The 16,090-nt window shown below is 41.3% G+C and overlaps 1 protein-coding gene across 10 annotated transcripts in view; it reads right to left on the reverse strand.

The window, feature by feature from the left end:
- The window catches only part of AFF2 (ALF transcription elongation factor 2), a 326,277-nt gene that overhangs the window by 20,154 nt on the left and 290,033 nt on the right, over nucleotides 1–16,090 (reverse strand). For 7 of the 10 annotated variants that reach the window (XM_071813581.1, XM_071813582.1, XM_065846893.2 and 4 more), the window contains 6 exons: nucleotides 15,400–15,562; nucleotides 13,849–14,868; nucleotides 11,608–11,732; nucleotides 5,222–5,456; nucleotides 2,768–2,907; nucleotides 2,155–2,218 (listed from right to left, as the gene is read on the reverse strand). In XM_071813581.1, the coding sequence (XP_071669682.1) occupies nucleotides 2,155–2,218; nucleotides 2,768–2,907; nucleotides 5,222–5,456; nucleotides 11,608–11,732; nucleotides 13,849–14,868; nucleotides 15,400–15,562 (1,747 nt within the window). The remainder of the gene's footprint in view (nucleotides 1–2,154; nucleotides 2,219–2,767; nucleotides 2,908–5,221; nucleotides 5,457–11,607; nucleotides 11,733–13,848; nucleotides 14,869–15,399; nucleotides 15,563–16,090) is intronic. The other 3 variants (XM_065846895.2, XM_065846892.2, XM_065846898.2) reach the window with 1 other exon arrangement.

Below are 16,090 nucleotides of genomic sequence, written 5' to 3' on the forward strand. Positions count from 1 at the left end.
TTCCATATGCTGCAGTCAGTTGCCAGTGCAGCAGCCCATCCAAATTAGTTGATTCCTTACCGCTGTCCCAGACAAGGGCAGGTTCTCATGGGTTCACTCCCATAGGACACAAAATGCCCTGTCCTTCACTAGAAATCTGTTTTCTGTACAAGCTCAGGAACAGCATTGCCACAAATCTCATTAACATTTGCTGACACATTTTGAGGTCACATGCCATTATCTTTCCAGCCACTGCAACACATCTTTCTGTGCCGTGTGTGCTTCGTCATGTCAGCACCAAGTAACCAGAAGCAATTGTTTCCATAGGACAACTAACGCTACGGGATTGCACAGCAAATGTGTTACACGGAGATAATTTGCGTGCAGCTGTATTGGGTGGAAAAAAAAGTTGACACCCAAATGCCAGAAAGAAAAACCAGATACTTTGTTTGTGGGTATTTATGTCTGCCAACAAGTTGTACCGTGGCAGATGGCCTCACATTCCCATAAGAGCACTTGGGGTGTCAAACTGTGGGTGACAGGCAGGGTCTGCCTGCAGGCAGCAGCATGATGTGCTGTGCCTGCTCCTCTTAGTTCCGCTTGAGAAACAGCCCGGACTCCGCAAGGCATCATCAAAGGTAAGAGGATGGGAGACAGGTCAACACTTTCTGAGTGAATCAGGCCGTGGAGGGCAGCGGATTGACATGGCATGTTGAGATCCTCAGGAGCCTGACCCTGTAAATATTTGCTAGCGTGGAGCAGGCATCTCTGTGCCAGAACCATGTGTATTTTCTTTAAAGGTCAATCAGCGGTGGGAGATGTCAGTCTGCTCCTGCCAGCCTCTCCTGCCTGCAGATGTCAAGCGTCTGGCTGAACATGCTCTGCTGAGCTGGGCTGCAGGAATCAACGCAGGCCACCTCCCGTAAACGGGCAGGTCGGGAGGGATGGCTGCTAACTCAGCGACAGCCATGCAGCTGCCAAAAACCTCAACTCACGCCCCACAGAAAGCACACTTGGCAACACATTGCCCCAAGTCATACGGGAGGTTGGAGAGCTGAAGCAGGCAGCTTGACCTGTCGACCTTCCCTCAGCGCCCCAACAGCAGAGGGAACGGCATTCTGTTTGTTGTGTTTTAAACACAGCATGTGATTGTCTTGGGGTTTTTTCCCTTTTGGACAAACACTTATTTCCAAGGACAAAATCCCTGCTGTGAAATGATATAATATGCATGCAAAAACCCCACAAACAATAAAGTGAGAGGTGAATAATCACCCACATTTTCTTCAGTTGTGATTTTGAGGGGTGAAAAGAATGGGCACACTCCACCTCAGACATCTCAGTTTAAATAAATAGAGAAGTCAAGTTCCACTAGGCCTGCCTAAATGAGCTGCTGTTTTGTACTCTAAGTAGCATACAGGAGCAGAGTCCCTCCCTGCAAAGTAAATGGCTATTAAAGGCACTTCAGGGCTAGCAAGAGCTTCGATTAAACAAACAATGATCATCTGTCAGATTGAGTAGTTTTATCCAAATCAAAACACTTTGTAAAATTACGTCAATCTTACCAGAGCTCTACTTGGGGTAAAGTGAGAGAAAAAGCTTTCCCAGAACTGAAGTACCTTATTGCAAGATTTTTTTGGGGAAAAAGTGTGTTGAGTCTTTATTTATCAGCCTAAACGCATGCAATAAAAATGAGTGTGCTATTTAAAAATCAATTGTTGCAAATTTTAAACAATTGGATTTTAAATACCAAACAGTTTTACCACAAGGTAATGGAGTGGAGGGCGATTTGCCTTTCTTAACTTTCTGTTATGGAATATTTCAACACTTTCGTTTTAAACTCAAAGTGAATAGGAAAACAAATTTCAAACACACATCATCTTTCATGAAATTATCTTATATCCTTCATAAACAGCATGACTGTTGTTCCTCCTTGGAAAAGATACCAGCTATTGTAAGGAGCTTCTTTTTTTATGAAGTAGTTTTTAAATGCTAGAAATGGTGCTAAGGGTTTGACTTGTGGTAGACAGTGTGTTTATGGAGTACAATCTAAAGCATGCTTTAGTCAATAGCAGGGTTCCTCTTTGCTTCTTAGGCTTTAGATGACATTTAGGATGTACATTTTTGTAACACCCAGCTCCACAGTGGAAAGAGACAAAAAAAACCTGGACAACCTACCAATGCGTCTGCTTTATGCTTTAGCTTCTTAGCCTCTTGCATGTAATAATCTGCATTGTGAAGCCTAAAGAGACAAAATCGATTATTTCAAGTCTTTGTTTTTATACAGTTGGAGAAACATTGTTTGAGAAAATTGCTGAATGCTTCCAAGAACAATTTCAACATACACGCCCACTTATCTCTTTAAATTTTAACCTGATATTAATCTGAAGCTGCTGTATGCATAGATATGATGGGTGACCAAAATGTAAAACAACTAGTTGTAGAAACTGGCCACCCAAAGGACCCATTAATGTGTGTTGAACAGAGGAAAATATTTTAAACTAATTAAGTATAAGAAGTTTCCATTAGAAGAGCTAAAATAAAAAAAATGAAGAAGAATTACTGTGAACCAACTTTCATGATCTGAAAACATTTATCAACAGAATCTTCATTAATCAGTGACAACAGTTCATTTGTAAAGATTAAAACTGTGTGTGCCTTTGTGCAGCGCTACGCACACAGGTGCCCAATGTTGGCATCGTAATCAGAGATACTCTCACTGCGAGCTCTGCTTGCATAAAAATCCCCACTACCTAACATGCAGTTAGCACAGAGATCCAATAATACTTACACATCATCGAATGTTATTTTGGGTCTTCTGGGCTCAGAGTTCCCATTGGAAAGCGTTGGCATTGCAGACCAGATGTCTGTTTCTAGATGGCTGGTGTCAAGAAGAGTGTTGGCTGTTGGTGTATTGTGAGATTCTTCCTCCTAGATAAAGAGGACTATTATTAACTCTTTGTAGTTCAAAGAAAGACCTTACAACAATATAAGTGCTCACATCCACCATCCCCCCAAAAAAACCCCCACAAAACCCAGACCAACTAAAGGCTAAGGCCCAAAGTAGCACTCAGATACATCCAGCTACATCCAGGTTACCTCACAAAACCACCCTTCCATCCTTTAGAACATAAACCTATTATAATAGATTAACCTGCACTCATTAACTTACACTCTGAGGTGAAGTCAGCCAGGATACCCCAGTGTTATGGACTAGAGATGCGGGTTAAAGCAAAGCTGGGGAAATCTAATGCAGAAGGGGTGGATGTAAACTCAACTCCATTCAAGGTGTATGACACTAATGTAACCTTTTTTTTTTCTGTATTATTATTAGCTAACCCTAAGGTGTCTGAAAAGCCTGCTTGGATTTCAGCAAGGAAAGGTTTCCTCAGCCTTGCTGCACAGAACAGGGAGCAGAATGGAAAGGAGAAGGCAGGAGCTGCAATTTTGCATTGAATAAAATCAGGAGCATAACAGAAGCATTTAAGTCAGGCAATTGCAACGTGCAGGCTAGGTCCACAACCAGATAAACTAAATTACAGATGAACCAACGGACTAGGGAAAGAAGTCTAACATATTTTAGAAGACAAACAGTTCATGTATCAGGATAATAGATAAACCAAGGATAAATCTGACTAGAAATGCTCGGAGTGAGAGGAAGTACCCCTGCTGTTTACATAGCATTGTTTATTTGCTGACATATGCAGTTCATTTTGGCATTGATTTCAGTTGAAGGCATGTGTATTACTCTCGCAGCTTGAAGTGACACAATGATATCAGAAAGCAACAGGGATGAATGAATAAGGTGAAGTGATTTGTCACCTATGATCCAACGCAACTTGTGAGTTTTACTATTACAGTGCAGGGTAACAACCTCTCACAAAGCGGTGAACTGTGAAAAACTGGGCTGTGCATGTCCTTTTCTGCGGCAGAATTTTCTTCTTGTCTTTTAATTTTGACAGTGATAGCAAGATCCAGTTTTATACTAAATAATACATTTGAAACTCTAGAGGGAGGACTATTTTTAAAAATGGGCCAAAACCCTGAAGTTTCCCTGTTTAACCCAAAGGAGGATGATAAACTGATCTGAAACGTTACTACTTTTTAAGTGAATTTGTTATGCAGCTTCTAGTCTTGGCTCTTCTTTATGTATTATATTTTCAAAAACCCATCTGAATCTGGTGAAAAGCAAGCAAGAAAGAATTGTCTGTGTGAAAACCACTAATGGGAAGATGGCCCTAATAGAATTATTTTTTTTCTTTACTGTTTAGTTTAGGTTGCAATATTCAGTATAACTGCAGTGCCTCATTCTTGCTGACAATTTGGGGTAATTATTCAGGTGATAGATACCAAAACTCTTTAATTTTCAAAATGTGTGTGTTGTAGCTACAGAGTTAAGAGACTCATTGCAGCTAGTTGGTGGCTGCAAAGGCAGGGAGTGGGTTTTTCAGGGAGTGATACACAACACCAGGTAGATGCTTAATGCTGACCTAAAACCAGAACTTGCAAGAGTTGCTGTCGTGGTTTAACCCCAGACAGCAATTCAGCCCCACGCAGCCGCTCGCTCACTCTCCCCCTGTGCAATATGGGAGAGAATCAAGAGAGTAAAAGTGAGAAAACTCCTGAGTTTAGATACAGACAGTTTAGCAGGTAAAGCAAAAGCCATACACGCAAGTGAAGCACAACAAGGGATTCATTCACTGCTTCCCATGGGCACACAGGTGTTCAGCCATTCCCAGGAGAGCAGGACTCCATCACACGTAACTGTTACTTGGGAAGACAAAATGCCACCAGTCTGAAGGTCCCCCCTTTCCTTCTTCTTCCACCCAAATATATACTAAGCATGACATCCTATGGTATGGAATAACCCTTTGGCCATTCTGGGTCAGCTGTCCTGGCTGTGCCCCCTCCCAGCTGCTTGTGCACCTGCAGCTTTCTTGCTGAAAAATCCTTGTCTTGCTATAAACATTGCTTGGCAACAACCAAAACGTTATCAACATTCTTCTCATTTGAAATCCAAAACACAGCACTATACCAGCTACTAGGAAGAAAACTAATTCTACCCCAGACGAAATCAGGACAGTTGCTTATGCCTAGCTCTGCAAAGATCCACTCCTCACTGCTCTTGAGTGGGGCTACATAAGCATTTAAAATAGATACTGGGAAAAAAAAGATCAAATAGAATACAGCTAAGTTACTTTTATTTTATCTTGTTCACTTCCAGCAACAGAGGTCGGTTACTTACACAGATTCCTTTGGGGTTAGAAGAGGGTTTATTTTCATTCTTTCTGTGTTTAGAAACAGAGGAGGAAGAGCTGCTGGTCTGAGAGGTGTTTGTGATGTTGGTCTCTTGGCTGAAGGAGCTGTTGTCACTGTTGTGCCGCTGGTGCACATGCTCGTCCAAGAGGGGAGATAATGGAGGAGGGAACAGCTTCTCTTCTCTTTTCTTTGCCACCTTCTTCACTGAGCTACTGCTGCTCCTGGGACACAAGTAACAACCAGTTGCATTTCAAGAACCTTGGTTAAGCCTCCATCACACAAAGCTCTATATTTTATTTACTGAGAAGCCATCTCTACCCTCAAATATGTCCTGCAGTCCCCACGTCCTAGGAGCTAAGTCAAAAGGGGACAGGCAGTGCAAACAGAACAGCCACCTCTGCTTTTTCAATGGCTGCAGAAACCTCCTCCTTTGGAGGATGACTTCCAGTGCATTAGTACAAATTGTACTCAATTTAAATGCTAATTTGAGTCAGTCTTCATTTGAGAGGTCACAGAGGTTCTGACTCAGCAAAGTGCTGGGAAGTTTTATGCATGGGGTTAGTGCCTTTCATATCAAGTATGACTATTTCTGTGTTTAACATTAAGCATCTTTTTAAGAGGTGGACTAGGGCCCACATAAGCAACCTTGGCAAGAAAACATAATAGCACGTGGCAAGTGAACAACAACAAAAGTATAACAACTGCAAAATGATAACCATAACAAGATAATAATTAATTGACCTCTAGAATAAAAACAATGTTCAACACTATAGTAAAATGATACCTAGTAGCTGGCAAAAGCCCTTGAGCAAATATTGGTTGATGAATTGAACGTGATTCAGAAAATGAATGTGGTTCTGACATGAAAGCTCAAGTAACATGATAATCTATTGTCTGTTTTATGTACAGAAATTGTTAGCTGGCTAGAAATGGCAGCTGTGATACACAGTAAAACAAAAAAAGGTGCTAGAACTTTCTCCCCTCAAATCCATCAAGAAAGAAAAAACAAACCCAACACCCCACTGTCTGTTTAACATGTTAATCTACTCATAGATTTTTATTTTATGTACTGTCCTAGCTCAGTCAATGAGGATAACCTGAATTTTAATCTTTTGTTAGACATCTAATATCGTGCTGCACGATCATTTACTTTTCATGATTATTGACTAAAATTTCAATAACAAATTAAGTCAACAAGAATTTATGTTTTGTTCCCAGGCACCTTCAGTCAGTGTCAGGAATTATAGATCTACTTTGTCTTAAAGTAACCAGGGAAAGAGAAGGCAACCCAAGCTTCTTTACTCCTCATTCTGGAGCTCACTCTCAGTCTGGTCTCTTTTGCAGTTTCACCAACAGTATCAATATCTACACCTGCTCTGGTCATTCCCTTACTCTAGACCTTTTGAGATGCAAAAATATTTTAGCCTATCTGTGAAATCATGGAGTGAAATCAACCCAAATCCCCACGTTTCAGGTTTTACAGCTCTTCTACTCAAAACTACTTTAATTTGACTGAAGCAGAGTTAAAAATGTCTTATTTGAAACTCTCTGATATTAAGGATCATCAGACCGAAGAAATAAAACGAGCACAGAATTCATATTGCCTTACAGTAGGACTGCTGTGGATGCTGTCCTGCTCAAAAAGCAGGAGGGCCTGAAGAAAATCAAAGGAAAGCAACCAGGTTGGAAGAGACTGGCAGTTCTCTGAGGAGACTGATTTCATGCACACGTGCTCCTGCAACATGTCCACCAAAAAGTTCCCACTCAAAGCCCCACTAGTTAGCTTTCTTACCCCCAAAAGGCATTTCTGAACTCAGACGAGTTACCATAGCTATAGCACAGTAACACTCCGAACCTTTTCCAGAGGAATGTTTTCCAAAGGAGACTAAGCACTACCCCAAGAAAATGTGCGTGTGTTACCGGACTGTACAGAGGCAAAGCACAAACAATCAATGAAACACCCAGGAGCAGAATCCAAACCTCCTGCCACCCAGTCCTGCACAGGGAACCCTGAGCACGCACATACAGGTGGGAGCAAAGAACAAAGTCCTTCTCTGTGCTCCTGTGCACGAAAGCGTGTGGAGCATTTCTTTCTCCTTGCTATGGCTTTGCAAAGGGATGAGCAACCGATTCTGGCAAATCTATCTCAAAAGAAGAAGAACTGAATGTGAGCCATTGGCCAAGTCCCCATTAGGATCTAACCCTGCAGCACTGGTGATGCTCCTCAGCACATCTGTGGCTATCGCCAGGGCTAATGCAAGGCTCTGTCTTTGCACAGGGTCTGCCACTGCATGGGGAAATTTAAGACATGTGAAAAGCAATCAAAGCAACATTTCTCAGCTGCTACATGGAGGTGGAGAGATTAAGAGAGTAGTACAAGAAAAAATTAAGAAGGCTGCAGGTACCATGGTTAAAACTTCACTACTTAAAACTACTTCACTTCATCTTTGGGCTCAAATATAAGATGGGGCAAACCATGATATAGGTGTAATTACCCAGTTCTGGCACATAAATCTTTCTGTGGGTGGGAAGACTTAACCACAAAGGAAAATTCACCTGAGAGTTTTTTGTTGGTGTTTTGTGTTTTGTTGTGTTTCTTTTTTCTCTATAAATCAAACTAAAAAAACCCAGCAATGCTCTAAGGTTATCATTCAATGGTGGTAGTTTTTTGGCATTTTATTTTATTTTATTTTTTTCCCCCCCTATTGCCCGCATAATCCTATGTATTTTTGGAGGAATTGAGCTGAAAATTTATTTAGCAATGTTACCTCCCTCAGATTTAAGCCAAAGCATTTCCGTTAACAACAACCTCCGTGAAATAGGTTGTTACCAGCAGTTAACCAGATTGTCACTTTGCTTTGGGCCGTTAATGGGCTAAGAAACTGGTCTTTGATTGCAGTAATCGCTAATTTTGAATGAATTTATTGCAATAATTACCAGGACTCAATGGTCTAATTTGCTGACATGATTGTTATTTAAACTATATTTAAAATCTAGGGAGAAACACAATCAAAGAGCAAGGAAAAAAACAAGCAGAACTGATGGTCCTGTGGCTGCAGGGTTTAATCTTTGTGTCTGAAAAGGCCAATTATCAATGAATGAGAAGGATCCCCATCTGCTTTTTTCAGCCTGGTTTCTTTTAGGGCAGAAAGCAAGCAAGCAGGCAACAAGAGGTCAGTGTGTGAGGGAGAGAGAATTTCCATCTACCCTCACATTTCAGGCTTTCTTTGCCCTTCCTTTCTCTACTCCTTGTGGTATCTCTGGCCTATTAGTGAGACAAAGCCATTGTCTGCACCAGTCACCTGGCTTTCCTTGGCCTCTCCTCTCCCTGTCCACAATGGAATGCTGCACATTGTCGGTGTATTTGCTTTTCTGCAGGGTGTTAGCAGGGAAAGGTCACTCCTGCATTAGCTTGGACCATATGGCCGCAACTGAATGAAGCTCAAGTCATTGTCATAGATGTAGAAAGCTGCCTCCACCATGAACGAACCCCAGTGAATGCTGTTGTGGCTACCCAAGGGACTGGCTAATATATGTTGCAAAGTACAGGTGCATCTTTAACTAAAGGTCAAACAAAAGTGAACAGAAAATCTTGAAAAACAGGCTGAAATGCTTGCCTCAGACAGACTTCTAGCGTGCCTGTTAGACGGCAGGCCTGTTGCACTGGTATGAGTCTAGTTTGAAATTCAGACTTACAGTTTGCACCAGCAAATAACTCTCTGTGTTGTTACAAACTGCTAAATGTTGGCAAATAGTGCTCTGTCTGGACTGGGTTCACCCAGCAGGTATTCAGATATAACTGGTATTCAGTAGCCCATACAATTAATGCTTAAATAAAAATCGGTCTGGCAAGCAAATAAATACATAAAGAATCCTCACCTGCAAAGTGGGCGGCTGATCTGACAAAAATGTAGCCTAACAGCAGTGTTTCAAGGTATTACGAATTACTTGAATAAAACATGGTATTATCTATTCATTCATTTGCTAGGAAATATCAGAAACACGGAAAATACAGAGGAAATTGTTTGCATAATTTTATTTTAAGAGTCATGTCAGATTCAGGGAAAGGCATCAGTCCCAGCATGTGTGAGGGAAGGAGCAGAGCGATAACTAGTTGCTTATGCAATGACTCCATAATCCAAACCAGCTCTTTGGTTGTGCGAATGGTTTTTAAGTTCAGAACGAACCGTTTGATATTTCTACACTCAAATTGTACATCTAAGCCAGAGAAACTCGTGGAAATTAGGCATACAATTGCCCATATTAGACATGTAACCCTTTAAAAATTAATTGTGCATCTTTGCTTGCTTTATTGAGTCCATATATTCAGGGAAAGATTATGAGAAAAGTATATTCAAATGCCTAAACCATAGATAGGCAGCCGGTGTGAGCTGCAAAAGCACAGGTGTGGCCTTTCACTGGTTCCTTCAGACTCCTGAATGCCTCCAAATTTTAGCCCAGAGATCATGATCTTTCTGTCAAAGAGTCTTGTATCTATAAAAAAGCCCAATGAAAATCTCTGAAGTTTGCCTTGGGGAACTTGGCTTGCTGGCACAGAGATCAAGTTCTAATGGAGGAGACCTAATCTTCCTTCGAGTGAGAACATCCACCGCAGGACACAGCACCTTCCTAATGGATGAACATCATCATCACACCTGTAGCTGGATCACCCTCATTTCTCAAAGTCCTATGTAGAGACTTAGGAATTCTGAAAGAAAACGTGGGATCTTTGGGAATAAAGAAGCAAATGGCAAAGTCTGACTTTCAACCTTTTACCACTGAAGTGTTATTTTCCCCCTTGCCCTTGAAAAGCGTACTTTCAGCTTTCCCTTTATTCTGCCTCCCCATAAAATTCTACTTAACCCTCTAGAGAACAGAATCACTCCTAACTGCTTAAAAACAATCTGGGGCTCTCCAGAAATTTGTCATCACACAGTTCAGCCGGCTCCCTAATCTGTTGGGAAATACATTTTTCTATATTTAGTTGCACATCTCTGGCAGTTGAAAACCTGAATTATCAAACAATATTGCATTTGTTTCAAGTGGACTCAGAAGACACTAATAACAAATGCAGAGTGATCCAGGTCTCAATCATTGCAGTGGAAAAGAAGTGAGAAAACTTTGTTTCAAAAACTGAGGCAGATGAAAGGAGAAGCTAGCGTAAGGAAATAACTATTGATGGACACAATTATATTTTAACAGAGAATACCGAAGGCTTGAAAGCTCCAAGGAATCAAATTAATGACCTGGAAAACAAGCTCAAATTAAGAAACATCAGGTTGGGGGTGGATCCTTAGGGCTTGCTGGCGACAAGAATAGAAAGATTTTTTTAATGGATTGTGGAGGTGTTGAGGATGGATAATCCTTGATTCCCTCTGCAATACATCTCTGCTCATTGTATTTCCAGCAATGACAATCAGGCAACACCCATCATGATGTTTATCAAATCTGCAACATGTTACGGATCCCACTGTAACTTTCGGCTCATCTGCCTTTTCCAGACTCCAACTCTGATTTTCTCAATGGTACAATGAGGAGTTAGTTCAAGGACCGAAGTTACTCTGTAACTGCACCAGCATAAATAAAATGATGCTTAATCTTCTTTAAGAACTTTTAAATTTGTGTGCTATTTCTTAAATGATTTTTCAAATTTATCCAAATTTAAATACTACTACAATCAAATTGTTTTCAGAAGCACATTATGGGTTTGATTCTTTGTTTTTCCTCGTGTGAATCACAAAGAAGCACCTCATCTCAAAATCGTAGAAGCACGAAACTGATGACAGAAGGGACCTGGACTCTCTGGTTATTTATAGAATGTTAATCTTGTGATTATACTAATCAGAATCATTATTTACGTGGCACTTGTTTGCTCAAGCATTATAACCATCTCTCAAAGATACTCTGAAAGGCACGAACTATTTAATTATATGGCTGCTGAAACACAAAGCACGTATGTCTGAGGCATTTAGGATGGTCACCCCAGCACTACTGTATATGCAGTTATAGAATAAGAGCCACTGAAGTGAATGGCAAAGTCACTATTTTGCTCAATAAAAAGCCCACTTTTAGTAAGATTCTCTGGCCATACAGGTTAAGGATGATGGGAGTAAGAAAGAACATTGAAAGGATGCAGTACGAGGGTAGAAAAGTACAGGATTGTGGTGACACTCTGAATTACTCTAGTCCATCAGAAAGATGAATGAATCTCATCCAAAACCATGTGGATCCTCTTCCTGATAGATGGGAACAGCAATGCTGGGTCACTTATCCTTATGGGCCATAAGGCCCATCTGGCTCTACAGCAAAGACATTTGTAGAACAGTACCATGAAACCGCTCATGAATGTCATGTGAAAAAAAAAGAACTTACTCTTTAGTGCTGGTTAGTCTGTGATTCGGTATCGGAGAGATACAAGGTGGGAGCAGGCATGAAGCTGAAGGGTCCTCCAGGCGCTGTTTCTTGCTTTCAACAAAGGTATCCAGGCTTTCTGGCTGCTTCAAAAAAAGGTAAAGCTTGAAAGATGCAGCATCTATGCACAATTTCACTTGCCATTAAGAGGAGCTCAGGAATCCCTCTGTATTTCCTTTACAGTAGCAGCAGTTAAAATACCGGTCTAAGAGAAGTGAAAGTCACCTGAAATCAGGGCTAAACGTGCTCCAAACACATGACATGAAGTTATATAACAAGTGACATAGCCAGATAATTAGGAAGCAAAATGCCTCATGTGCTATAGATATCTTCTGTAGCGCACTGGAATTTAATTAATAATTCAGATGGAATGACTTGATAACACCAAATCTTACTCAAGTAAATAGCTTTTACTCATTGACTTAATGGAAGTTGATGGGAAAACTTCCCTGAGTAAGTATTCCTCACAGGACTGAAAGACTGCCGGACTGAGCTGGGGCAGTCATTAACAATGATAGTTGGTTTGAAATTTGCTTTGAAAGATTCCCTGGTGCATGACTTTTGTGCCTGAATTAGGATGATACAAGCAAAGCTGATGACTGCTCTGTCATTGGAACCTTTCTATCAGCCTTCAAGCCCATTAGTAGATGGGTAAAATAAATCTTTTAATAGCATGATTTAGAAATCCAAATCAGGCTGTCCCTACCCTGTTTTAACTGTTGATACACCCTCAAGTCATTCTAATTGGTTTGTTTCCCCCTGGGAAGCAATGAGCAATCATACAGCAACTGAATGGGCTGTTTCAGAGCGTAGCTTAGGTATGTTTGTACAACCCCAGAGTGAAGTTCCTCATTTTGTTACTTCCTGATTCAAAGTCCAGCTAATGAAATTATGAGGTTCCATCTTTCACATAACCCCTTTTTTAATATACATACATATTTATTTATTTATTTATTTATTTTCCCCAGGAGGTCTCAGTTTAGTTGCCAATATTATACTTTGTCTTAGCCAAGATTCCTTCATTATCATACTAACACTCCAATAAGTTACCTCACAAGACGTTTTTTGGTATAATTAATACACACCCTGTTGTACTTATACATACGCATAAGCACGAACATTCATACATCCCTTTCCTCTTTCTTCTCCTTCCTTCTTACATCTCTGCCTTTAGTGTACAGCTAGAATATAAATTGAATAAAAACCTGCTGAGTTTACTCCTGATTATTTCTACTTAATTCAACAGGGAAGGAGCCACTGCAGTGACTCATGTGGGCAGGGGTGCAGACCCCGTGTCTGCCTGGCATTGTCTGTTGTGTCTTGTATTAACTCTCTCGTACCGCTAGACTGCTCAGACTCAGGATTTCAAGAACAGATGGCTGAAGTCACATTCACAATGATTTATAAAATTTGGGGTATAAAAAAAATACACCGTGATGACTTCTAACAGACAGACCAGAACACACCATTTCAGCTGGAAAAAATAACTACAAAAATTAATTTATGATACAAAAGTTCCGTTTCTTTTCTGAAAACACGTTTAGTTTGAAGTGCGTTGTCATATCTCACAAGACAGGATACCCTTGGGCATCAATAACATAAAACACATGACAAAACAGGACGCCTTAAGTCAAAACATTTGCTTTTTCAGGTAGCTGTGTTGAGAAAGCAGCTAGTTAAGCAAATGATATTTCTGTGAATCGCAGTTGTTTATATAACAAAACAATATAAAGATCAAATTCATCAGGAGCATAAGCAAGCACCATTCCATTGACTTTAGTGAAGCTATGCCTGTTTAAGCCAGTGGTGAAAGTGCTGCAATTCTGCAAATAGGAGTAATGTTTTCTGAGTACGGCAGAACTCATAGTAGTACAAACTCAGCACCGGGAGTCCTTCTGCAGATTACAGAACACTGGAAATTAACGAGTAAGCGAGCAAACACAGTCAAATAGCTTACAAGATAAATCTCAAAAAATACACTGTTCATTGATTTTGTCAGTTGAAGTTTGTGATTTACTAGTTCCTGATGTTAATTTATAAGGCACTTGTAAGTACGTTCTTTGTAAAAATGATAAAGCCTGAGTGTTATGATGCCTCCTTACAGCCCTGCTGCAGGTGTAGCAAGGAATTACTGACTATGGTCCCGACCTCGAGGATGCATAGAAATTCAGTGTTTTCCTCCAAATGATGAAAAAGACTTACCTTGTGTTTCCTTTTGGATTTTGTGGATGGTTTTTCAGCTGCAGGGGTAGGGGACTCTCGAGATGGTCGCCTGTGCTTCACATTTGCCTCTCTTGGTTCACTTTTTACAGATGTGGTCTCAAAAGGCTCTTGTCCAGGTATCCTAGAGAGTAAACTAAGGTCTATTTTCACCCAAAGAGATTTGAGTTCTTCATATTCTCTCAGTGGGGACAGAAGTTCATTTTGTACAATTGGGATAGGAGAAAAGAGCTGCTCCTCCAAGTCATTGCTGGTCTGGTCGCTGGATGTGTTGCTGCTGTTGCTAGTTAAACTACTTACACTGAGGATGTTACTGCCAGAGTCCTTCACTTTGACGCCACCGGCAGGCCCACTGCAAGCTGGCAACACCTTGGCCTGTAGGCTCTCCTCCTGGTCTGTATTGGAGTCAGAAGTAGATGAGTCCGTTTCAATGAATTCCCGGGACTTAGGGACAATTTTGCTGGGACCTCTGTACTTTTTCTTCTCTGAAGTGAGACCTGTGCTAGTTCGTGGTTCTTTCCTTGGAGCAGTCTTCCCAACTGCTGCTTTAGTTCGAACCTTTGGCTGCTCGGGGGGTTCCTGTGTGTCTTTTTCTTTGGGAGTGTTGCTGGTATTATTTGGTTTGGGCCAGTTATACTCTTCTACACTGGAAGTCCTTTCTACCTTTTTGGGTTGTTTTTTCCAAGTAGTCCTTTGTGAAGTTGGCTCATTATGAGCTGGTGACTTCTGCTTGGAGCTTTTTGACTCTGGGGTTTTCTGGGCAACCCGCGGTTTGGCTTTCTCTCGGATAGGACTGAGGATCGCCCGGTCTTTGGAATCGGTCGGGGGCAGGCTGCTGTTGAGCTTCCCTTTGTTTTGCCCTTCAGCCTGCTGGTTGCTCTGGGCCTGGGAGCTGGTCTCGCTGTGAGGCTCATTTTGATTGTTGATGATGGTCTTGTTGTGGGGGTTCACTTTATTTAGCCATTTATCCAGCTGCCATTTGTTTGCTGAGGGAGGTTCAGGCTGCAGTTTGAAGAACGACAAGAAACGAATCTCAGACAGAAGCAATGCTATTCCTTTTAAATGAGAACGTTTTTAACGTACCCTTTTATTTCAGTCAACTCGTGGTGACTGCTACTTTTATGGGAGTATTTATGGAGTATTTATGGTTAATTAGGCTTCCTTATCTGGTTTACGATGCAGCCCTGGAGAAATTTAGTACAACTAAAAAGTTTAGCTAGTCCCTGAAGACATAGTTTTGTCATGTTGCCTTTCCTTAGTCCCAGCTGAATACTGTGTCAATAAAATCTTCTCTAGCTACAAGCAAAAATCTAAATATTTCTTTAAAGCAATTCAAATGTAGGCCAGAAGGATTCTTCCAAAAGCTAGAGTAAGTATGTGGGTCATACACATAAAACTGTAAAGAGAGAAAAAAGTTGACAGCATCAAACAGCACAGAACTCCAACATTCTCCTAACTGGGAGCAGGATTTCACTCCCTCCCAGGCTTTCCCCTCCGAGCCCCCGCTGGGCAGGAGGTGAGAGCTGGCTTTACCTCTGGCGTGGCACTGCGCGACTCCTCGTTGCACTCGCTGTCGCTGGAGCTGCTCTCGCTGTCAGAGTCGGACTCGGAGCTGCTCTCGGACTCGCTGGAGCTCCCGGAGCCACCGCTGGAATGGGCCAAGCCAGTTGCATGTGCCGCCGGCACCGGCAGGCTGCTGCGGGGAGAAGATCCTCTCGTGTCAATATGCTGCTTGTCTTTAATAAAGTGTTGCTGTGGGGGCAACCACCCAGTGAATCCTGTTCACACTGACTTTCCTCAGTGTCAACCCCCTCTTCTGCAGTACAGACCCAATGAAAGCTCCACTGGTTGTGTCACCGTGAAGCCACCAAAGGACCCAGTTGGATTTATGCTTCACGGGACACGCTGATAATGGCATTAATAATGTTACCGTCATCATCACCCTCAAATGAGAAACATTTCAGTGTCACAAGCCTGAGCTTATTAGCCCAATGATTGCAAAAACTAACAATCAAGCTTAAATAATTTATTAACGGAATCACGGTTTCTTCATTTTTTGCCAGTTCATTTATAATTTATGATCAAAGGAAGGACATCAGGCAACTAATATTGGACAGGGCATTTTAAAAATTAATTTTCATGAATACTTTTACACTGCAGTATATAAAAACTACATATTTTTGACAAGTCTCCAGGGACTGCCCAAGAATTTTTTAATAGCTGT

Source organism: Patagioenas fasciata, chromosome 11 (genome assembly GCF_037038585.1).
Source record: "Patagioenas fasciata isolate bPatFas1 chromosome 11, bPatFas1.hap1, whole genome shotgun sequence".
Lineage (NCBI taxonomy): Eukaryota > Metazoa > Chordata > Aves > Columbiformes > Columbidae > Patagioenas > Patagioenas fasciata.